This window comes from Ammospiza nelsoni, chromosome 11, assembly GCF_027579445.1.
Source record: "Ammospiza nelsoni isolate bAmmNel1 chromosome 11, bAmmNel1.pri, whole genome shotgun sequence".
NCBI lineage: Eukaryota > Metazoa > Chordata > Aves > Passeriformes > Passerellidae > Ammospiza > Ammospiza nelsoni.
The window spans coordinates 11928484-11953960 of NC_080643.1; the positions used below are offsets into that span (position 1 = coordinate 11928484).

The 25477-nt window shown below is 43.6% G+C and overlaps 1 protein-coding gene across 2 annotated transcripts; it reads right to left on the reverse strand.

Moving 5' to 3' along the window:
- Nucleotides 1-1828: 1828 nt before the first annotated feature.
- Nucleotides 1829-25062, reverse strand: IP6K2 (inositol hexakisphosphate kinase 2). Of its 2 annotated transcripts, XM_059480005.1 has the most exons (7): nt 24977-25062; nt 19797-19897; nt 8727-9025; nt 6366-6588; nt 5344-5519; nt 4042-4217; nt 1829-2613 (listed from the first exon to the last, which is right to left on the reverse strand). In XM_059480005.1, the coding sequence occupies exons 3-7, from the start codon at nt 8926-8928 to the stop codon at nt 2116-2118; spliced, it is 1275 nt and encodes a 424-aa protein (XP_059335988.1). In that variant the 5' UTR covers nt 8929-9025; nt 19797-19897; nt 24977-25062; the 3' UTR covers nt 1829-2115. The 2 variants fall into 2 exon arrangements, with proteins under 2 accessions (XP_059335988.1, XP_059335989.1); XM_059480006.1 differs by lacking the exon at nt 19797-19897.
- Between the last annotated feature and the right edge of the window lie 415 nt (nt 25063-25477).

The window sequence follows — 25477 nt, forward strand, 5'->3', positions numbered from 1 at the left end:
ACCCATTGCACCTGAGGGAGGGTTTGTTATTATTCTGTATGGATCCCCCCAGTGCTCCAGGTCTGGCTGCTGACACCCAACTGCTGCTGAAAGCACGCCTAGCTGAGCTTACCCTGCTGGCAGGGCTTCTGCAGCTCCCTGCCTGTACCCAGGGCCGTGGCTGCAGGCAGCTTGCATCACAGCAAATGCGATTGTTCTCATCGGATTTCATGAATTCCCTCCAGAGTTCCTACGTAACACAAGTACATTAGGGGACTTTATCCCTGCTAATTTCAGACGACAAAGTCAAACCATGCATCAGATGAATCTGCACAGGGAGGCTTATTCATAAGCAGCAGCAATGATAGGGCACTACAGTGCCTGCCAAGAGACTCGTCATTAGCTCATTAGCAGAGGACATCACATCCTAAACGGGAGAGCTGAAAAGGAAACATCACCTTGCAGCCATGGACCCTCTCCTTTTGCTGAGTGCATCTTGGAGTGCTGCTCATCAGTGCTGAAGGTATTTTGCAGTTGAGATGCCAAAATAAGCAGCCCCATCCTCCCCTCTTGCCCAAGGGTTTTTGCAGCCAGTGTCAGAAGTGCTTCACAGGGCCCTGTCAGCTGCACTCAACGCTGGAGTCTCACCCAGAAGCAACATACAGCCTGATCATGCTGCACAAGCCCATCTCCAGAGACAACAGCCCCTCTACTGGCATAAAATACTGAGGGGACTGCGAGATCTAAAAATACCTGTTTAAAACCAACATCAGTTGGTGCCTAAACACTGTGGAACAACATAAACCTGAACAAAAACCAACAATAAAATCCCACCCACAAACTCATGTACAAGCAAAGGTTAAAAGCTTCTTTAAAAAGTACAAAGGAACACAGTAGAGCCATCAGACAGACTTTGATCAGGAGAACTTGATAGCAACTGCTGGGGTATATGAAACTGAAGCTACAGGGCTACAGCCAGCTGAAGAGGGTGACTCTGCACAAGCAGAGCTGCAGCCTTCCTGTCACATCCCACTTCTCTCCTAAGCAAGCCTGCAGGCAAAGTATGGGCCAGGGAGATGATTCACCTGACTGTTCTGCATAAACTGACTACTTCATGTTGATTAGCTGTAACAACTTTCCCAGCCTTACCTCAGCACTTCCACATCCATTTTTCTCTTGCACTATCATGACGACGTAGGCCTGTATCTAAAAATGGTTAGATAAATGCTTCTTCTAACAGAACCGTTGGTTTAGTTACTCTGTTATTTCAGCTACTCACTGCCCTTCTCACTTTCTGATGCTTCCTTCCTGTCAGTTTGTCCCAAGTAAGATTTTAAGCTGCTTAAGGTTCTTTTCAGGCCTGGCAGCTCCACCCTGGTTGCTGCTGTTGCAGCTATTCCTGGGCAAGTTTTACACATTATGCCTCAGCTTAGGTCCAATAACATCTCTAGCTCTCTAGAAAGAGGTTACACAGCCTCTTTGTAGATACATAAGACCTAGTTACAAGACCCATGAACAAGAAATAGGCTGTTGATTTCAAGAGCAAGTTCTCACTGATCAGTCCTCATTCTGGCTGGAAGAGACCTCTGGAGGTCTCTCAGAAGCTGTCTTTACCCCATCTACACAGGCTCTGCTGTCCCAGCCTCTCCTCAAAGGGCAGGTGCTGGGCCCTGCCAGCTCAGTGGCTCTGCTGGGCTTGCTTGACAGGAGGTCCAGGACAGAAGATGTGCTATCCCACAGGTGGTCTCATGAGGCAGGTAAGGCTTGCTGTTCAAATGATGCTTCTGCATGACACCAGAGACCTGAGCTTCATCTCCTCCTCAGTCACCAGCAACAACGGAAGCATCACTTACAACGAACAAAAAGAATTTTATTGGAACATATACACACAGGGATAACAGAGGTATCTGAGTAATCAAATATGGAATGTTTAAGAAAGTTAAAATAAATAAGGATACCAAGTTTTGCCAGTGCTAGGTCCAGCACCAATGTAAGTAAATGCCCTCTGAACAAGTCTGACTCTGACAGGATTATCCCTGCAGAGCCCGTAAAGATTCCTACCACCAGAAAGTGGCCAATAATTTTGGAATACAAAGAGTCACAATAGTGCTTTCTACTGATGTGCATTCACACTGTTTATTCACTACTTTCGTCTCTTATTTCTTTAATAATATCTATTAAATTCTGGAGTCCAAAAACGTAACCCGTGTCTTGGCCCTCGTGCACCACAGAATCTTCTCCATAGTACTTGCAGGTTGTGTGGGCAAAGTCTATCATGCGGACATCCACAGTGCTGGCAGTCGGTTTGTAGGCATAGGCTCCTGCCGACTCATCTGAAGATTCCTCTGAAAGGTCCTCTAGGTCCTCTGGATCCGAGTCAACGGCGACTTCCTGCCTCTCCTTGCCATCATAGATGATCAGCAAGGAGCTGGAATAGAAGCGATAGGACTCCTGTTTCTCCAGCACAGACTTGAGTTCAGTGAGTTTTTTAATAACGGACTCAAAGAGTTCCCTGCGCAGGTATTTGCCGTTATGAAAGAACTGGTAAAGTGCTTCTTTGAATCCTTGGACTGAGAGTTTTCTTCCATGGTATTTATTCATGAACATCAGCTGGCCAGTGCCTGCCTGATAGACCTGCATATAAAAACACAAGACAAGAAAAAAGGAATAGTTAAAATTGCTGGTACACTGACACCAAAGCCTTGAGGGGACACCAAAAAAAAAAAAAAATTGAAAACTAAAAAAGCATGCTCCTTAAGGCTTTTACAAGATGACAAACTAATCTCTAAAACTGCTCTTGCACAACTATAGGAATTGCTATCAAGTGATCCAGCAGCACCTCTGTAACCCAGAGGAAGTGGAAAATTCCCTCAGTTTAGATTTGAGCTTTTCCACCCAGAATGTAAGAACGAGGACTTTAAGTGAGATTAGGAAAGCTGCCGCCAAGATCTCCAAAGTCAAGCTACAACTTGTACCACAGCCACTCATCCAGCTCATTACCAGTCTCTGCTCTAGGATGTACCAGTTGATTCTCTGCATGCTGAGATGTGACAGCAAACTTTCCTATAAAAAACTACAGTGTACCCATAATCATCTGTATTTGAAGAAGTCAGAGGTGCTCCTGCAGAAAATGCCTTCCTGCAGGAAGGCACAGGAGAGTGGTCTACACAACTGATAGTTCAATAATGCCTAAACATCTGGGTCAAGAAAGGATTGCAAATGCTTCCAAAGCTCCTCTCTGTTTTCCAGCACAGGTCAACACTGGAAAGTGAATAATGGCAATGCCCCTCCTTGCTCAAATCCCAGCACACTGTGGTTAGAAATGCAGCTCCCACACTTTCATTTCTGCCTCATGTTTTTCTCTGAATTTGAACAGTGAGCTGAACACCACACATGCCAACAGCCCTGCTGTGGAACAAGTCCTAGCAAACACTGCTAGCATTCCTGGAATCTATTGGATAGGAGGAGAGAAGCTTCAGGAAAAAACTCCAACACAAACATGTTGTTTCCCATTTGTCACTCCAGGAATACAGAAACAAGTAAACAAAAAATTCAGGTGAAAGTCCACACAATGTCTCCTCATCTGGCAACAAGTCTTATCACATTTACCAAGCACTTCTTGCCTGCACTTTGCAACAAGCCTACTTCAAGCAGTGGAAGATCTGTGGCTTTCCAAGTTACACAACAGAACTGATTGCTTCTTAATATTTTTACGAATTTCCACACCCTTAATTCAAAATGCATATAATTGGGCCCTTCTCAAACTGTTCTCTATGCTATCCTGAAATGTTCATTGAATCAGTAGTTTTAACAGTTTTGAAGTGCTGATAAGGTGCAGGAGGCTGTTTGTGTGTTCAGAGCCGGCACTCACTGATGCAGAGCGTGGGCTGCAGATGCTGCCACCTCCAACCGATCAGCGACACTCAAAACCCTCACTGTGCTCTGAAGGAAACGCAGCACAGCAGCTCAAGGTAACAGCTTGTGAGATGCCTGCATAAACCCACACTCCACTACCAGACACAGGTGTGAGCGTGCTGGGCACAGGTGCGAGCTGCCCCTCACCTGCATGCCGCAGACGCGCACTCCGATCACGGCCGAGGTGCTCTGCTGGCACTTGCGGATCTGATTCGCCTTCTTCTCCTCGGACGCGTCGTCGCCGTGCTGCCGGGTGCCCATCTTCAGGTCCAGCACACACGGCACCTCGTAGCGAGACGTCAGGTTCTCCAGCAAAATGAATTCTGAGCAGTTAAGGAACAAGGCTCACAACGAGGAATACAGGTTTTATAAACATTACTGTGGATTTTATAGTGCCTCACTCTTGACTTTAAGGATATCCAAAACACGCCTAGTATAAAGTAATCTAGAAAAATTAGTTACACAGACTTTAGATGCCCTCTCTGTTTTGAGCCAGTTCAGGTTTTACTGGTCTAGAGAGACTAGTGAATTTCCACATTAAGTGAAAATCAAAAGCAATCAGGGTTATACAGAAATATAATGTGGCAGTTGACTTTGAATTATGACGTATTTCCTGTCTAGCAAGAGACTTTTTTCTGTGGGAAGTGAAGATTTTGTGTGTTTGTATTACCACTCAAAACCAGTGAAGCATTTTCACACCATCTTTACAACTTCAAAACATCTGTAATATTACTGTTCCAAACATATCACGCACTTTTTAGGGAACTGAATAACAATCTAGTGAAACGGTGACGGGACCAGCCAAAAAATCCTATCAATTTGATCATTTATTAGTCACAGATGTTTCAGTAATCCATCACCAAAACTCCTCATACTGAGAAATTTGTTTACCTCAGTATTTAGATAGTACTACTTTTGCAGGATGTATCAGTAGCACCCAAGCCTACAGCAAGATCAGTTTTTGATGGAATGCTCAGGGTGGAGATGCTTGCCTAGGAATCCATAGCACAAAACCAATGTGCTTCAGCCTTCATGGATTCACTCAGTTTTTTTTCTCATGCTGCAATCCTACATGGCTGTTTATATGCAACTTTTCTTAAAGCTCATCAAAAAGAGTCTACTAGAAGCATAAACTCCAGGCACTGGAACACCCTCTCTATTTAGGAAACTGATGTGAAGAGGAAGAGGACAATGGTTTTTAAGATCACAATGTGAAGATTTAACTTGAGTTCTCTGAATTTCCCAGCTTAGGTAGTTTGTTACGTGCTGGAAAAGCACATTCTAGGAAGTGCTGGCAAACTCTTCAAAGACACCAAATAAATTATGGCTTCAGAGAGTCTCTTGGGACTGCAGTTAAGCCTGCTCTGCACTCTTATCTGGAATGTTCAAGAAATGAGAGGCAGAACCCTACTCATTCCATTGTTATGAGGTATTTTCAGGAAAGGATACTATATTGATTTCGGTGCTTTGCGTTTTCCTTCATCCGCTGTAACTGTTGCTGGTGACATTTCATGCTCCAAGGATTATGGTGTTTAAACTGAGAACTGACATTTCCTTTTTTCTCTACAGTGTAATACAAGACTTCAGATTTCTTCAGCCACTCAAATTCTTCCTCCAGTTTGTGACTAGAAAAACAGAACAAAGTAACAATTACAGGTCAAAAGGAAAAATAAGCTCTTGAAGAGGGGCTGTCAATGGATTTAACTTTACAACCTATTCTGCTCAACTTCATTAACAGCAAGCAAAATCTTTATTTTCCTCTCTGTACATGTGAACAAGATGCCCATGAGTAGTGTTTCAACCATTACAAAGCCACCTCCATACTAATATAAATGAGCATAGAGCCAAATGTTACAAAACATGTAGTAATTCTACTTATATATCCTTCACCTGTGTGCATGGTTCTATGAAGTAATGCAAGAGGCAGCAATGCACTTTAAGGTTTATCTTTGCTAAGGTCACTGTTTTTAGCACAACACATCACAGCCCACAATTTATGGTGGGCACAATTAATAAGAATGAACACGGGGGAAAATGTCACTAGCAGGGATAAAGCAGGATTCCTAACAAAGTACACCGTAAATAGTAGCACTTAAAAATGTTTGGGGTTGGTTTATTTTTAACTATTGTTCTTTTGCAGGTGAGTGAATGCTTTTTGTTTGTTTGTAGATCTGCTTTTTTGTGGTTAGGTTTCTTTGGTTTGTGTTTTTTTTTTCTCTTTCTCAAGTGTCTAAAATAACTTTGGGAAACCTGTTTCAACTGACCACAGCAGAAAAGAAAATGAGAAGACTCAACTTAGCCTTTACTGAGGGCTAAGGATATACTAGTTTCACTAGTGAACCTGTCTGCACTGAAGAGGTCAGGAAAAACAAAAGAAACAAGAGAAGAAAAGAAAATGAAAGTGAAAAGAGTTCTAGGGAGTTCTCCAGAGTTCTGGAGAACAGAATTTGACAGCTAAAAGTCAAACTTACCTTTTCATTTTTTCCTCTTTCCTGTGCTGCCGGACCCATTCCTTTGATAGCTTCTCATTTTCTAACAACACTGTTTTTTTGTTAGTCCACCGCAATAGCTTACTTTTGGGTTCACAGTCAGAGTTATCTAAGTTTTCTAGGTTATCGTGGTCCCCATTTAATGGATATGCTATTAGACATAAGTTTCCATCTTCATCCTCCTCAAAGCTCACTGATACCACACCTGAAGAGAAAAAGGACCCAGACAGTTATGAACTGCTCAAGCCACAAGCAAGCCTTTTACAACGCGTTCTTTTACACTAAAAATACAGCAACTTTATTTTTTCTCTTACCCCAGTCCTTAGTTTCTATCTTGCCACAGGCCAAACCTCATCTGCCAACCTAACAAATATCAAAAGAGCTAGACAAAAATGACACCTCACAAAAGACAATTTATCATATTGGCACAACAATGATACAAAAGATCATTTGCTCTCTCTGAGGCAGTCAAGTAACAATCAAATAATAACAGGACACAATTTCAATTAATAAAAGTTTTTATTAATTAAAAAAAAATCTGACTGGTCTGATTCTAAGTGATATGTAAAACATTTGTTAACATCTTGCAGTGAAAAGTGACCTGCACAAAGTAAAAATTCACACTAAAAACTTTTTAAATTTTGCATGACAGCAAAGCAGTTCTCCGAACAATACTCAGTTAATAGATCTCAAGGGAAAGGAAAGATGTGCAAGGAGAGCAAAACAAGGGAAATGTCACATTACAACAGAAACTAGTCCAAAAGCTTCCACTTAAAATCACCATGTTTAATTATACATTTTTGTCTATTTTTTTTAATATATTTTATTGATACTGGTTATGCAGCAATCTTATGGCATAAGTAACAAAAATGCAATACAAAGCAAATCTGTTTGTGGTACAGAAACATGGTGAACCTCAAAAGCATTTTTTTCTCCTTATCCTCCCCTCAGGAGTCTCTAAAGCACTGCATTGTATTTTAAGAGTCTTAGTGGAGCACTGGCAGATGTGCCCAGTACCACATGAATAAGTCTCAGGAGTTAATGGAGAAGCCATAACAATTATCTGAATTGGTTTTTATTTTGTTTTCCAGTCCTCTATTTCAGATCACTCAGTCTGCACAGTTCTTGCAGCTCATCACTAGCTGGGGAGAGGTCTTGGTGAGAGACTGGCATTCCCAAGGTGGGCAGCAGCTCCCAGACCTGCAGGGCTGGGGCAGGGAGTACAGAACCTCTGACTGTCCCGATGTCACAAAGGAAAGGACAATGGGGAAAGGGTGGGGGAGCCAGCTAACAAACGGCTTCTTTGCCTTTACTCTGGAAAAAAAAAAATCAGAGGTGGACCAAGAAAGGCCCCTTCCCTCTAAATCCCTCCCCATACTTCCCAGAAAGCCACATACACTAGTACAATTGCTCTATTACATTTTGAAAAGTGCCATTCAAAGATCAGATTTTCTTCCAGTCCAACAGAACTTGTAATTAGACATGGCAGAAAGTCTCTGTAAATGAGCAGAGATTATTAATTCTGAAACATCACTGAAGTCTCCCATCACTTTCACAAACAGAACACAAAACTTCATCACCATCATGGTTGTTAAAATCAATGTGCTTTAGAAAGCAATTGCATTTTAAAAAAGGTGCTTCAGACATATTAATCATTAGACAACAGTTGATGGAATAGAAGAAAGAAAAAGAAGTATTCCTGTTAACTAGTTCAATTCTTAGGAGAACTGGAATTTCCACTCCTACATAACTTCTGACTCAGCCTCATCACAGCTACTTGATCCTTGCCTACCTAAATGCCATGAATTTTCATTTCCTTAATGGCAGAAATAACACTGCAAGTATTCAACAAGACACCTTACTGGCATGTACTTACTGCAATTGAAATGAAAGTCAGAGGAGAAATCAAAGCACAAAAGAGACCACAACTAAGCTTACACAAAACACTATTATCCATCCTTACAAAATCCTTTGTAAACAAACGTTAAACAAGTGGCAAAAAAAATCCACAAAAAAAAAAAAAAAAAAAAGAAAAAAGAAGAGGCAGATAATTACTGAAAATGTTCTCAAGCTGTTAGCTACTTACCTGTGCCTAAGGGAGATATATGGGCTATCACCAGCAGAGTTGCTCTACTCTAATGCTGTTAGTCAGCCCAAACACCAACTTGGCAAGCATTTCCACCCTGCATCTCCACAGCCTGCCTCAGACAACATCAAAATACATGAAAAAAAACCCTAAAATCTCTTCCACATAGAAGAGATTTCAGAGAGAACAGAGAGCACAGCACACTCGCATTAACAGAAACGAAAAGCCCGACCCCATTCAAAGGTTTGGTAACTTACCCTCATATTGTGGAGTGAATTTACGCATTTCTGTCGGGAGAGTCTCATAGAACTGGTGTTCTCTCTGAATAAGAGGTTTACAGATGGTCTTGTCATTAAACCGGAGGACACAGGAGTGTCCTCCAACTTGGTGGACAAAAGGCTCGAGTAAGACTCCCTTGGAATAGTGCTCCACTTCCATTGCTCCAAATGCTGGGCTCATCCTTGTAGCACATTAGATAGAAGACGGCAGCAGTGGTGAAGGCAGTTCAGAGCCTGAAGCCTCCGAGCCCCGCAGGTGTTTACTGTGATTCAAAAGTCTGTTAAGGCAAACACAGGAGAGCAGCGGCGGTCAGTGTGGGCGCTGTGCCCCGGGAGCGAAGCGAGAGCGAAGCGGGGCCGAGCAGAGCCGAGCCGAGCGCGCACCTCCCGCTCCGGACTGCGGCGACTGCGGCCGAGCGCGGGGCGCAGCCACCAAGGCTCTGCCGGCCACGCCCCCGCCGAGCCGCGGCCAATGGCAGCCCCCGGGGGGCGGGGCGGCCAGCGCGCCATGCGCACGCGCGGAGCGGCAGAAGGAGCGGGGCGGCCAGAGCGGCTCGCCGCGCCCGCACAGGCACCCACCCGGGCCAGCGCCGCAAAGGAAACCCACCCGGGAAACCCACCTGGGAAACCCACCCGGGAAACCCACCCGGGCCAGCGCCGCAAAGGAAACCCACCCGGGCCAGCGCCGCGCAGACAACCCACCCGGGAAACTCACCCGGGCCAGCGCCGCCGCTCCCCCAAGGAAACCCACCCGCGGCACCCGGGCCAGCCCCGCCGCGCCTGCACAGGAAACCCATCCGCGGCACCCAGGCGAGCCTCGCCTGCCGCACCCCAGCCCCCGACCGCCGAGACAGGTCCCCACCTTGTGCAGGCCAGCCCGAAAACCGGGAATTAACACCGAGCGTACAATTCCCCCCTTCCAGACAAGGGCAGCAACCCGCCGAGCTCCAGGGTGGGACGTGTATTTCACCGGTTCACTCACAAGAACATGTCAGATACCGAAAATATGACACAGATGCAAGCTCTTCACGGGCAAGCCCTAACGCTAATGTGCCATTTCCCAAGAACACTTTTTTCCCTACATTCAGCAGAAGGCAGTGGCCTGTGCCAGCTGCATCCCAAAGATCTGCTGCTGTACCCTGTGACCGCACACTGCTCGGTGCTGGCCAAACACCAGTTTCATGCAACCTGCACTTCAGAGAGCAATTAAAGGAGCAACGCTGAAAACTAAAACATGACTGTCTTGCTCTCGGCCTTCCAGTAAATTTTTAAGTTGAGTTACTCTAATTTTAGACCAAAGCTTTAATGATTAACTTTTTGTGGCTAAAAACAACCTCATGCTCATTTTGCCTGAAGATAGTTACACGGACAATAATGCACTTAATTCAAAGAGACTACAAAGTGTTCTAGGTCACAGGTCTATTTTTATTTGTCCTCCTTAGATATTTAACCGCTTTACATTAACTGGAAAAGCAGAGACCTGCAGGCTTAAAGCAGCGGCACTACCAGAACTACATACGCCTACAGCATGTCCTGGACATAAGAGCATTAATTGAATTAAACAACTAAACTGCTTAAAGAAACAACAGATCGATCAACTGAATGAACTCCAGGTCCTGGAATGTTTACCTGTGCCTAAGGATAACAGGTCAATAAGAGCTGAATGTGGTTTTTTTGGTGGGGCTTTTTGGTGGTTTTTTTTTTCTCCTTTCTTCCAAGCGCCTTATTTGACAAAACATTATGAGGTTCTTGTTTTCTCTTTTTTTCCCCCTTTTAATCTGGAATAGTATTCCCCATAAACAACACTGTCTTCTGATAACCTATATTATTAAGATTACACCATTATCAATAAACTTTCATTTCACTGTACTACTTTTAATTTCCTAGTATTCTTTTTCTAATGTAGCTACTGCATCACCACAGAATTTTCTAACCTACCTCAGCATCAACAATTTGACAACTCAGAGACACACATATAAAAACCTCTCAGTTACACCCCAAACACAAGCCACTTCAAAAAAATCTACCCAACTGCACCAAGCTGAGCAACCTTGGAGAGCCCTGGCAGTGCAGGAAAGCCAGGTAACCATGGCCCGTCCTCAGTCCTGGGCAGCCCAATGTTCTGTTCAGCTGCCACAGTCAGGAGGGAGCACTCTCACAGCTCCAGAGTCACAGATTTATTTCCCCATGGCTCCCCAAAGCAGCACCCACTCCAAGCAGAGCCACGCTGCTCTTCACTAAGGCTCACCTGCAAGCTGGCTTACCAGCACACGTGTAACACACTTGGAGCTGCCTCCAACACTTGACAATCCAGATTACCCCCTGAGTAAACTCTGAGAAATGTTTCCATTCTCTCTACAGAAATTATAAGCATCAGTCTGTATACTGCACCAGTAATTTTACAACTCTTGAGCTTTCATTAGGATTTTCTAGAGGCAATAATGCCTCCAGTCCTCTGGAATTGCTGAGGGAAAGCCAGAAGTGTGCCAGGTTTCACTGGAGGTGCATTTCACATGTGCATGATCTTGCAGTGCAGAGCCTTACACTGGCACAGCCACATTTAACAGCCCTGCAGAACAGCAGCAGTACAAGAGCCACTTTTTCCAAGCCAGCATCACCACTCTGTGGCTGCCTTCCTAATTACCCCTGATAGAGAGAGACACTGATTGCCAACTGCAGTGATTCAGACTGAGAAAGCACCTTGCAACATCCTTCAACCTCAAACACTTAAATCTGTCCCAGTCCTCCTGCATTACAGTTGCATCAGGAGTTAACTCGTGAAGATATTTATGCCATAGAAATGACTCTAGCAAACATCATCTCCAACACAGCTGATGTACACCTTGTTTACCCCAACACATCTTCAGGGAGCCCATTAGTAGCAGCTCAATTTGTTTGCTTCCATGGATGCCCAAGTGGTCTGGACAATACTTGTGTGCAGATTGCACTCAGCAATGGAACTGCCAAGCACAGAATTGGACAGGACTACTCATTGTACTTCACCCTTTCCTGAACAAGTAATATCTGGCAGCACATCACACAGTGTAACTTCCCATTGGAGGAAAAAGAAAGAGTTTTTTTCATGCTCTGATATTATACAAATTATCTGATAAGTTATTATAAGTTAGGCAGTATTTAGATAAGGGTGGGGTTTTTTTGAGAGAAACATTGGTAACATTTGTACATAGTCCAACACAGTGTACCCAGTCAGCACTACCACAAGACAAATGTGAAACTACCAGAAATAAAGGGGAAGGTTCACACAAATGAAGATGAGTTTACTGTGCCTGTACTAGTAAGTTCTGCTTCTGCTTTTATCTTCCCAAAACTGCAGCCCAACTCCCCCATGTTCTGTTTCTATGAGTGAATTTTTGTAGTACACATTCCTGCTGAAAAAGCTCTATTAATACAGCTCTGCAGCAGAAACTGTGCAAGCACTGCTGAGCAGAGCATCAGCAAGGAGCTCCTTGCCATAAAGCCTTTAGCTGAGCTCCTTAACTGTGCAAGGCAACTCAGGGCCTTTTTATGAACCTAAACCAGATCTATGTGAACATTGTAACAATGCTCAAGAAGACAGCAGCAAGACCAGGTCATCTTGTCAACAATTTAGGTTTCAATGAGGCCTTAATTAATCAAAGTGAAAACTACCATATTTTAGCCATTCAAGAAGCACTGTTTATGTAATAAATTCAGTCTCTTCTCACCCAATAAAATTAATCTCACTTGAAAAAAGGTTTTTTTCAAAAAAAAAAGTAAGACCATACATTTTTTTCTGCTGCACGCTTTAACATTACCATTACTAACAATCAGGATTTGTTTATCATTTTGGCTCTCCTTAATATTTGGAATTTTGCCATTCAGATTAACAGGGCCTGGAGCACAACTGTAATGCCCATCAGAAATGCTTTGCACTGTTTCATCTATAAATACTTGAATTCCATAAACAGCCTCACAATATGCCAAACTGGTTGCAGTTCCTTACAAATAAAAGCTTTGACCTAAGACCAAGAGTTTCAAGCGGCATTGATGTTGATCAGCACAAGCACAATGCAGTTTTTCACTGCCTTTCCTCTGATTCTACACCCAGTTTGTTCTTAATGCTCCTTGGGAAAGAAAGAGCCCAGAAAAGCTGGTTTTAGGCAATCTTCCCAGATAGCAAATGCAGGCTCACTGTACCCTGCCCTTTTCCTCCTACGTGCTTTAAGTGCCTTTGACTAGTTTTTGTTCAAACAACACATCAGCCAAAAAAGCAGATTTACTAACCCTTCACATGTCAAGCATTTTAAGAAAAAAATCTGACATAACTTGAAGGAGCAAATAAACATGTGCCTAGACACAGCAACATTCACTTGAGCAACGTCATTCCTATTGTAAGCAGCAAAAGATGTTTAAAACCCAAACTTGCAAACCAGAAGTGACATTTATAGACACCTTATCCCCATTACATGCGACAATGACCATCAAAAGAATACCACAATGAATTCATGTTTTCAGGCTCTTAACATTAATCCCAGGTGACGGCATTCTTTGGAAGGTACTTCATGTCATTACAGATTCTCAGCTTAGTCCCACATGTAATTGCATTAATGAACACATCCTCTGGAGAGCACAGGTCTCAATTAAGCAGCAGCTTCTTCCTTCATAACAATCTTAAAAGTAATACACCTCCTGCCAAACCTTTGTCATGATAGAACTACTGATGCAGAACTGCCCTTCTGTTGAATCTGTTAAAACTGGGTTCTCTCTAGTGCAGGCTTTTTGCTTTGGATGGTTAGCATCTTCAACTCCCCACAGCCATAAATCAGCTTTACAGGGACAGAAATAGCAAGGCAGCAAAGCTTTCTGCCTGTCCTTTTTTCTCAGTTCACTGGGGAGTGCAGAGGAAGCTGACAGGGTAGAGACCTGCAGAGCAGAGCTGCTGCAGGGTGATGAAGCAGACAAAGCAAAGCCCCTTCCCAAGGTTCCAAGGTATCAAGGTTTGACACTGGCACAACACCAGGCACCCACAAGAGATGCTCACTCACCCTGCCCTGCCACAGGTGGCAGAGGAGAGAAAACAAAAACTAACAAAGGCTTCACAAGCTGAGGTAAGGACCAGGAGAAACACTTCAAGGGCAAAACAGGCTCAACATACGGTTGCAAAGTGAATTTATTGCTAACAGAATCAGAGGAGGATAGTGAGAAGTAAAATAAGTCCTTAAAACACCTTCTGTCCCTATCTCCTCCCTCCTTCTCACCAACAGCACAGAGACAAGGCACAGGAGTTTCTGGGTCAGTGCATCACTGAGATTTTCTTCTGCTGCCCTGGGAGAGGAGTCCTTCCCTGTGAAGCCTTGGGGTCCCTCCCAGGGGAGACAGTTCTCCATGAACTCCTCTGGGTCCCCTCTCAGGAGCAGCTGGTCTACAGCACCTGCTGCAAGGTGAATTCCCCCCACGGGCACAGAGCCCCCCAAAACTGCTGCCATGTGGGTCTCTCTTCCCATGGGGGGCAGCACTCCAAGGACAGGCTGCTCCAGCCTGGAAGCAGGGCCCTCTCTCTCCACTGGGGCTTCTGCTGGATCACAGCCTCCTCCAGGCACCCACCTGCTCTGCCATGGGAAACTCCCCCGTGGGCTGAGGGCGGATCTCTGGATCCCCCATGGATCTCCATGGGCTGCAGGGGAACAATCTGCTTCACCATGGCCTGCAGGGGAATCTCAGCTCCAGCACCTGGAGCACCTCCTGTCCCTCCTTCTCTACTGACCTTGGTGCTGCCATGTTGTTTCCCTCACATGTTCTCACCTCCTCCTTTTCTCTGACTAAAAGCGAAACTCTATAGCTTTGATTTCCTTCTTAAACATGTCATCACAGAGGCATTATCAGCCTCTCTCATTGGCCCAGCCTTGGCCAGCAGCATGTCCATCTTCAAAGCCAGCAGAGATTGGCTCTGCTGGACATGGTGGAAGCTTCCAGCAGCTCCTCACAGGAGCAATCTTTGTGGTCACCCTGCCACCAAAAACCAGGCCATGCAAAACCAACAAGGAAACAGAGGAATGGCACAGCCAGCCAACAGGACAGCAGAGTATCGGTGACCTATTAGATCAGTCAAAGAGAAAACTGCTTCAGCCCAAAGAACATTCAGGAAGAAACAACAAAACTGAGACTGGGCACAGAAAGGTGCAAATAACAAGGTGAAAAATACATGGTCTGTGTTTGAGAGCCCACCCCTCCACCTGTTTCATGCACAACATTGAAAAGGTACTTGAGGTCTGAGCTGGTAAGTCACACATTGCTCAAAGAGAATGACTTTTCACAATTGAAACAGGATAAACACATTTTAAGAGCCTACAATAATACAGCTATAAACCAAGAATGGCTACAGGAATTTTACAAGTATATGATTGAACCACTTGTTCCATTACTAATAATGTGGTACTTTACAAGTAGCAAGGTACATTCCTTCCATCAAAGAAAGCAGAGGATGCAACTTTAGAGCATTAAAAGCATTAGAATACATTAAACGTGCTCAGGTTCAAAGTCTTGCACAGCTTGTGATTCATTTTTATGAATTCCTCCACACAAAAGACTTGTTTTATTAGCAAATATGCCCAGAGTAACATGAGTAATGATTTGCTTCTAACATTCACTCTAGCTACTGCTTGGCTCAGAAACTGATGTTACTGTGATGTGTTCTGTTTTCAGAAGTTCCTAAGATCAGAATGTAGCTACTCATATTCTCTAGTGTCCACTCAGCTGGACACAAATTTGTCACAATTAAAACAATTATGATAAATGAGCTCTGTATTAATTTATCCAATTGTTTTAATCAATTCCTGATTCTGAGGATGCATTATACCTCTACACAGAATGCAAATCCTACATCAGGATACCTTTTGAAGCCTTCTGTATCTGCAATAGAATTAATATAACTAAGTAGTAAAAGCTATAGTTTATAATTTTTAACTCCTTGGGACAGGAATACAGAGCCCACATAATAATGTGCTCATATTAATCCTACAGTTTTGGGAAAAATCTTAAGAGCAGCCCTAAATTCTGCATGATTATAAAAAGCAGACACTTATTCTGGTAACTAATTTGGAGGGAAAAGTTTATCTTTGACAGAAAAGTGCACTGACATTGTCAGTTCTCAGAATTTTTTTATTTATAAACAAAACCAAAAGCATTATAAGCAGCAACTAATTGAAATTTAATAAAGCAGTCAATAGTATTGAACACCATGAGGCGTAGAGGGACAGTGTCATAGCATCAAGGAGGAGGAAATACCAGTGTTTCTTTAAAAGAAAGACTGGGGGAGGAAAACCCCGCTCCTTCTCACTAAGTACAACTTGAAACGGGCTGTGATGACGAAAGGATGCTGAGCTGTAACTTCCTATGCAAGCCAAGGCAGTTTAAGCTCTTCTGCAGCAAATCAATCAATGTAATGATCATTAAGTTACATGACTTGTACTCAGGATGAGTAAGCATGATGGTTTGTACAAAGACTCAGCAGAACACTTCACACTCCAGAGTAACCAGCTCCTTCACACCTGTTCAGTCTGTGTGCATCCCCTGTGGAAGCAGAAACACTTTTACTACAGCTTTTAGTGGTAAATCATGAGGGTGCTGGAGTCACACACTGTAGTGGCACATCTATCATCACCACCTACAGTCACAAAAAGCCAAGAAAGCAAATTTTTTTATTTCACATCATGCGTTTGGACTAGACCAATAAAAGCAGCCACCTGCTTCTTAAAAATATTGATATAATTTATTTTTTTTATACTTATCTTTACTAAATGGCTGGTAACTGCAGCACTACATTGCTGCAGTTCAGAAGAATTAAGTAACATCTCCAGATAAATAAGGAAACAAGTGCCTTGGATTAATTTCACAAATTAAGAGCTATGTACTGCAGAGCATACTGGTTGTCCATGGAAAATTCTGATTCAGGAGGGACTCACAAGGATCATAACTTACTTAATCATGCATAACAGATGGAATCTAGAAGCCCAGAATTATACATGAACTCATGCACAAAATTCCTACAAAAAATGTTTGCAAAACCTTTGGGAACATGACAACTCCACAGTAGTCTTGGCCTATCAAGGTAAAAAGCCAATCCTGTTTTTAACATTAGCTTTAAAAATACTAGCAAACATTTAACATTAGCAAACAGAAGAGTCCTACCAATGAAGAACACATTTTTCTGCTTTCAATCTACCAAAAAATACCTTGAAATGCCTTAGCTTCTCCTAAGGCTGTCACATCTAAAGGTACTACTCCTAGATATTTCATCCTCTCTGAAAGGAGAGGCCAGTCCAACAGCAGCTGCAATGGCAAAGGACTCACAAGTGCTGCACTAAATCCCGTTCTGCAGTTTCTCAGGAGGGTCAGAAGCACCCTGAGATATCCTTCCCTGTAACCAGAGCACCAAGCCTTTTCTATTCACTAGGAATTTTGTCTGTAATACAGAAATGAAAGACCATGCACTGAGATGTTGAAAAATGTATAAAGATGGAATCTTTACAGGAAAAACGTTTTTTAAACTAGCAACATGTTTATCCTATCTCCTTTTAGTCCCTAAACACAGAGTTCTAGTTTTGTCTTCCTTTAAATAAAACCCAAACACAGACATAAACACTGCCACATGTATTTATACCTGTATATTTAACACCATAGCTACAGAGCCACCTCCTACCCAAAAGACTTTTGAATATAGCTTTAACAGATAAAACTTAAGAATTATGAAACATTAGGCATAACATATTGAGGAAGCAAACTACACACAAACCAATTTGAAGTTGCATGATGTTCTATGACTATTATTCCTCATGCACAATTATTATGCCTATCTTCCTTAAACCAGGTCTACAGTATCAGGAGAAACTCAGTTCCCCAATCCTTTTGTCCAGGAAAGCAAGACAAGTCACCAAAGCCATCTCCAAGAACTTCTGGCTTTTTCACATAAGTGTGCACAGCAGCCCCTCAGCTGCAATTTCTTAAAATTCAGCAAGGAGGTTATGTGCCCTGTGCAGTTGATATTTCAACATCTAAAAAAAGCAGCAGCTTTCAGCCTTCCCCACACCATTTGTAATCTGTAATCTTAACTCCTACAGTTACAAAGTTCTGGAGAAATGCCAGTTTTACCTCTCAAGTAAAGCTATTTTATCCTCCTGGAACTAAAATAAAGCCAAGTTACAAGTTACTAAGCATATTCAGACAGAAAAGAGCATGCCATTCTGACCCATGTAGCTTTTTCAGGGATTGTGTAATTTAAGAACCAGTCTCTTTTCCAAGTAAAAATACCATGGAAACTAAGAAACCTGAACCACCAAAACTAAGCTACTTAAACTTCCTATTTAGAAACTGATCTATCTTAAATTGGTGTTCTGGCATCAGCAGCCAAAATCACCAGTTGCTACAAAAAGACAGTACCACCCTTTGTCATGGAGAAACCAAAATAGCACCCAGCCTTTAATCTGCTGAAAATATAACAGCAAGAGCTAAATTGTGTGGATTACACACATGGAAGTATTATTCAAGACACCAACACCCTCAAGAAATTCCAGCATTAAGATGAAATAAATCCAAGGCTATGCCTTTTTCATTACATGAATTTAGCAGTCTGGGAACTTTATTTCGAGTCACTCAATGGAAGAACACGGAATCTTTGTGACACAGGACAAGTGTCAAGTCCCTTTCAAAGTCCACCCTCCTTTAACTACACAAAGATTTTCTCTCCCTGTAATTGCTTTAGAAATCCCAACCTCTAATGCTTTTTATACATTAAGCACTAGGGGCCCAAAGGACAAGATTGTTAAATTAAAGCTTTGATGCCTAAATCCTACAATCCAAGCTAACTCCTTGAGCAAAAACTTCCAAAGGAGTGCACAGCAAAGATCATTAACAAATGCTTTATTATAGGAAGAGTGGTACTCTAAATGCACAGTAACCTATTTAAGGGTTATCATTCATGTGTATATTCACCTATACCATCAATACTCCTAAAAAGTTTAGTCTCTTTATGTGGAAAAATGATTGAAAAGTAGCCCAGAATGAGACAGTTTTGTCATCATGCTTTGGAATACCCATCCCCATTTTTAACTGCAGTTCTACAAATGTAGGTTCCAAGAATTAATTCTAATGACTAAAATAAATGGAGATTCTGCTCCAGAACAGCTCACATTAATGAAATGCATTGAATATATATTTTAGAAATGTATTTTCGTTTCAAAACATTGCAAACTACTGCAAACACGCCTCAATTCAGATAACACAGCCCAGATTTGCATCTTAAAGGGAAGAGCTGGTATGAGTCAGTGACCTCTGCAGGCTCTTTCCCTAAAGAGCTGAAGGTAACTGGGACCTAAGGCCTTGAGCACAGCTCCCTGCAGGGCTGCCAGTGCAATTACCAAAGTTCAAATGCAAAAATACAGTAGAATAATTTCCATGTGCTTCTTGTTTAACTGCAGCAGATTGGATGAGAGCAAGTAAGGACAGAAGTCTTACAAGACAGACTCTCACATGGCACAACAAAACCAAGGGACAAAATCTAGATTGTTTCCCCTGGTAAATGCAACTCACTCCAAGAACAGTTTCTTCCCATAAAAAGGACCTTTTCTGCAAGTACACCTGCACAATACTTAAAAAATGCTTTAAAAATTATTTATGTATTTCATGTTTCATTGTTCAGTGATCTCCCCTTACACCACCTGGGGCCAATTACAGGCTTAGCATAATAATCACTGACAAAGAATTAATCCATTTTAATCTCATACAGTTTACATATTCAAACAGCAATACAAAACCACTTGAAAAAAATCTTATCAATTTCAGTAATCTAGAAAAGGAAGCTTCATCAGGAGCTTGGCTGTATTGCTCCTATCCTTGAAGCAGGCTGAAATACATTTATTGACACACAAGAGCTAGCTAGTTAAACACCCCAGGCAATGGGATACAGCTGGAGTGTGTCCTATTCCCCTAAAAATATCTGTTGCTTTAGAGGCAATTTTTATAGCAGCCACCAAGTGTGCACTGCACAACTGTCTTCAAAGAGAAATCAGCACTCACCAAAAAGGGAAGAAGCAGACTGGACGACTGCCAAAAAAATATTTTGTCTTCAAAATTCCACAACATAGCACCACCATCCAGAGTGTGCTGATGTTCCAACTCTGCATTTCCAAAAAACAGCACATTATGAGGGGGGGAAAATATTTCAAGAAGTCAAGCTTATAAAAAAAAACATTTTATTTTTTGAAAGCAAATGTTGCACAAAGTTATGTTAAAACATTATTTGCACTTTAAGACATAATCACAATTCAGCACTTAGGTTTAACTATGTCAGAGGCTTTGTTTAATGGAACAACTTGAAGTCAGTCACCATCTCACCAGGCAATTCACTGCAGCTCCATCAGCATTTACTTCATCTACCTTCACACTCAAGGGACTACTTATCTATCTCCACAAATTCCAAATTTTGTTCCCTCCTTGTTGGAAATGCCACAACTTTTGAATTTTTCTTATGTAACTTTGGTCATGGTTATCAAGAAGTATACCCTCAACTTTAATACTCACAGATGTCTCTTCAGAAAACTGACTGGTTCTATTAAGCCAGAACCAATTTTCCTAAGGTATCTTGAACAGATTCCCAGTTGCAATGACAGTTCTATGAGTAGGAACACTCCTACCCATCAATTTAACCATCTATCTTCTATTAAATTCAATCAACCTTCTGAAAGTGGTAACACCTCAGAAAGGTAAGGATTATGCCTATCATGTCAGGCAGTTTCATTTCTCATTTCTGTAACTTCATGACACTAACTTATGTCATTGAAAAAAAAAATCCATTGCCATCACACTGTCTCCATATATCCAAAGCACAAGGCAAATAAATTGCCATTTTTCTGGAAAAATATATGAAAAGGGAAAAGAGCAAATGTCAAAAGAAAAGAGGTCATCTTCAATAAGCATGAAATTAAGCAGCACCCAAAATTCCTGATAAGGTTTCAGGCAGTGTAGAAAATTTCTGCATCACAGCACTGCACAGCTATTTGGGTATGCTTAAAGCCCTCTGTGCTTCAAGAAAGTAAAACCATTTTTGCTGTACTCATTCCAATACAGACTTTGGCATAAACCCCCCAAACCCTTGCTTTTTCTAATAAAAAATAACCTCAATAACTGTATCTTCCGTCCTTGAGTCTGTTCATTTTAAGTCTCAACAACCTGGGATGCTATTAACCAGCTTAAGCAAGTCATCCAAATTATTTTTTCCCTTTCTTTCCAACCTTCTGGAGGCCAGCACAGCAGGACAGAAGACAGGGGCCAGGAGGGGCAGCACAGCTGAATGGCTGCTGTGTGAATTCAGTGGTTCCTTGGTCTGGCTGGTGAGCACGTGCTCAGCCCCAAAGCAGGCACTGCCTGTGCCACCTCCTGCCCTCCATCCACCATGGCCCTCACACAAAGCCACACTCTCGTGCCCAAAGCCATTTCATGAGCAAGCCTTTCTTTTCCCAGCAAAAAGGCAAACTGGGCAGTAACTGGTTCCAGCTGTGTCCAACAGAGAATCCTCCAGATGCAGGAGCAGTGCAGGCAGAGGGTCAAAGGCTGCAGGCTGATAGCTGATAACAGCAGAGTGGTACATTCTGTACCTATTATGCAGATTATCATCCCCTTATTCTGACACAGCCTGGCTGTCAGAGACACAGGCAGGGCTGCAATGCCTTTGTGCCACACAAGCCAAGAATCTGCAGAAGATTTCAGATTTTAAGCTCTGAACACCTGATTAAACACAACCAATGACAGACCTTCATTTGAACAAACAATTTTGTTTCCATTATGCCTTCCAGTATTTCAGATTTTGCAGGAGAAATTTCTAGTTGCTTGCAGCAAGTGATACAATGTCATACAGCTTTTTACAGAAGCAGGAAAGAAAGAACCACTTTGCAATAAAATAAATTACTATGAAAGACCCAAAATTAACATTCTAATGAGATATTTCTAACAAAAATTACAGAAATTCATATCTGCAGCTATCTCTTAAAATACTTAAAATATAACCTCTGAATATTTGTGAACTATCCCTGTATTGTTTCAAAGATGCAATGACCTTGGCCAAGACAGCAAGCCAGATAAAAGAATTAGCAAGAGGAAAAATCCTCTCCCTGCAATGGAAAATTTCCATCTCTTGAAGCAAGGCAGAGATGCTGAGCCGGACCTGCGTTGCCTGGAGACCGACGGCAGCTTCGTGCCAGCAGGGAGGAGCCAAGCACGGGCAAATTCAACAGCTGAGGAGGGGCTGAGCTGAATGAGAGGCGGCAAGGCTTCTCCACACGTCAGTGTAAAACCTGACAGCTTGCAGCTAATGGTTCTAGCCCATGCTCACTAGATAAATAAGAATTATTATGAATGTAAAATGTCAGCTAAAGAAAACTTCTAACTGCTCTATATTTGGCTCTTACCCCCACACTTTGGGTACAACTAGAGCAGTAAATACCACACACAAGATAAAAATTATAGCTGCAGCTCAGTTTCTGCCCTTTCAATCTTTGGATGTGGTATGTGAACTTTTGGAATATGTTCCTACCCATTTAACAAGTTCTGTGTTTAAGCAAGGGTGCAGAAACATTAAGGAAACCAGTGAATTTCATCAAAAAGGAAGAACCTATACCTTGGCTTAGCATCAAAACCCACATCAAATCTTGGTTCACCTCTAAACCAGCCTTTGCCCCCTGCCTTTCCCACCTGCAGCACAGCTCCCCAGGAAGGCCAGCATCAGGGATGTCAGACAGCAGACACTTGTTTTGCCTATTCTGGTCCTGGAGCTGCTCTCAGGCTCAGGCAGGTGCTAACCCAGCTGCAGGAGCAGCACTCCTGGCTCAGAAACACCCCAGCCATCTCCCAGTTTCTAAAGACCATCAAATTAAGAATCATTGAAAAGAACTGACACTTAATACCAGTTACTCCAGAATTTCCCAGTTTAATTCACTCAAAATACTCAGACAGTAAAGAACTAGAGCTTTCTAAAGAATGGTTTCTATTTCATTTATCCCTGTAGGTAAATTCCACGTCACTAGTTAAGCAGATCTTTCACCACCAAGCTGACAGCAGACATTTCCCTGCCTCCAGCTCACCCAAAAGGGCAGACATTTGTGTGTCACCACTGCTGACAGACTGAGACACCCCCAGCGCCTCGAGGTTTGCATCCTTCCTCTGCCCTCCAAAATTAAAAACTTCCCCAAAATACCCTCACTCTCTCCAGCTGAGACAACAACTAAAGCAGCACCAACACCACTGATCTGGATGGAAGCCCAACCACTGACAGGCAGCAGAGAGGTTCTTTAACATCTTTTCCTATCCTGGTTTTTCAAAACCTCATGACTGACAAATGCTAAATTCCTTCAAAGCAACTGGTAGGGAAAGAATTTTTGTAAGTACAAAGCCCATGATTCATATGACTGACCACTGTCCAGTTTTCCAGCTGCTTCCAAATTTCCACCCCCACATGGCTGTGACAGCTCTGATCCACCTTTCCTCCAAAGGAAGCAGCAACATGAGGCTTGTGACGCTTGTATAAATGCAGTGCCATAGACAAGATAACAGGCTGTTACTTCAGAAAGTATAAACATCAAAGACAGAAAAGGCATAAGATCAGTTTCTCAATTAAATGAATGTAAATTTATGAAAAGCTACTCAGCCAAGTTTAATGTCTGGAATTTCTTACAAACAAGTACACATGAATGGCTGTAATCCTTCCCATGATCCTTAACTTCTGAACACTTAAGATTATTTTTTAAAAATAAATTCTCCTGAATTCTGGCAGTTAAATCACTGGGTTTTTCCTTATTTCCTAAAGAAAAAAATATAACAGCAATCTGGAAAATGTTAAATCAGCAACAGTAAACAAATTAATCAGTTCATTTTTAAAACACACATATTTATGTGTGGATGCGTGTGTACATAAACTCAGTTTCCATCCCCTAACGTTACCAATAAGTCCTGAAAACACACAAATTAATTCAACTTAAAGAAAACTTTACAAGTCGGTTTTGTTTTTATATGAGAAAAATTATGAGCAAAGAGGCCAATTCTTGGCCAAAACAACCCTGACCTTGCTATCCCCAAGTGTCAGATCTGTTCTACCACCATTTCAGTGCTGCATGTTGAGTAATGACCAATAATACATCACCTGACTGAGAAGTTAAACCAAACATTAATATTCCAGAACTGAGTATTAAAGCAAAATTCTAATTAGAGTATTTGAAACAAAACTGTCCCCTTCTATGTTCACAAAAAGCACAGGGGCACTGGATGCATTTCTAAAACATCTGAGTATATGGGACACATAAGGCACTGTGTCAAAAAAAAAAGGGAAAAAAAAAAAGACAGCTAGAAGTAGAGGGCAATTAAATGCCAGCATATATCAGGAAAGATATCAGCATTAAACATGCGTAGTTTTCACAGTGGAATTAAGGCCAAGGGCATATCAGGGTGTAACTACCAAGAAGTTGTTATTCTATCAACAACGATAACATTTATTTTTTTAAGCTGGATGACTATTTCCAAAGTCTCAGCCCTAAGTGTTTTTGTTTAAACCGACTGCAGCTCCAAAGCCACGTTAAAAAGGTATTACAAAATCGTCATCCTCAAAACAGTTTTTAATAAGGCATCACCCAGAACTTCCAGTTTACAGAGAAAAAGGGCATTCCTGAGCATCACATCCACTTATGCAACGCATCCCGCAGCACCCGTTTTTCATTCAGAACTATTACCGAGCGCACCAAGCAGCCGTCAGAGCAGCAGCAGCACACCCATCACCCGGGCAAAACGGCCCGACAACGTCTGCGGACTCACGGACCTGCTGAGTAACAGCGGGAGCCGAGCGCCAGCCCCGGCTCCGAGCCCCGGCAGCGGCACCGGGGCCCCCCCGCGCCCAGCCCGGCCCGGCCCGGCAGCCCCCGCACCGCGGGGAGCGCAGGAAGCGCCGAGCGGCCGGGGATGCTCCGCGAACGCTGTCACCGCTGTCCCCACCCGCGTCCCCGGGGTGGCTCCAGGCCAGCGCCCCCCGCCCTGCCCGCCGAGCCCGGCAATGCCCCGAGGCCGTCACCGAGCATCCCCTGGGGGCAGCCGCCCATCCCCACCTCGCCGGGCCAGGCACCGAGCTGCGGGCGGGCGGAATGGCAGCTGTTCCCCCAGCGGCGACCGCCCCCGGGGCAGGAGCAGCGGCGGCGGGGGGAGCGGAGCGCGCCCATTACCTGGTGCTGGGCCGGCGCCGGCGGCGGCCTCAGCGCTTTTGTTCCTCAGACGTCAAGATGGCGGCGCGGCGCGTGGCCGGCCCTCCTCGCTCCGGCGCGCCCCGCCCTCCTGCCCGCCTCTCCATTGGCTGGGCGCGCACCGCCGCGCGCTGATTGGGCGCCGCCGGCGCCGCTGTTGCCAGGGGAGCGGGGCAGGGGAGTCGAGGCAGGGGCGGCCTCGGCCGCGGTTTTCCTCCGCAGCCCGGGCCGGCCGCCTGCCCTTCCAGGGGAACGCGGGGGAGCGGGGCTGAGGAACAAGCGACCCCTCCGGGCCTGCCAGCGGGCCCTGCCAACGCTCCGCGAGGCACACACAGGGCTGGGTGTCCGGGCCGGTGCTGGGCAGCCGGCTGCGGCCCCGAGCTGTGAGGCAGCAGCCAGGCACGCGCAGGGTGTAGCCTGTACCGTTCGCCTCCCTGACCTGTCGATTCCACCTCCGCAGCCATGCACAGGGCTCTCCCTAAC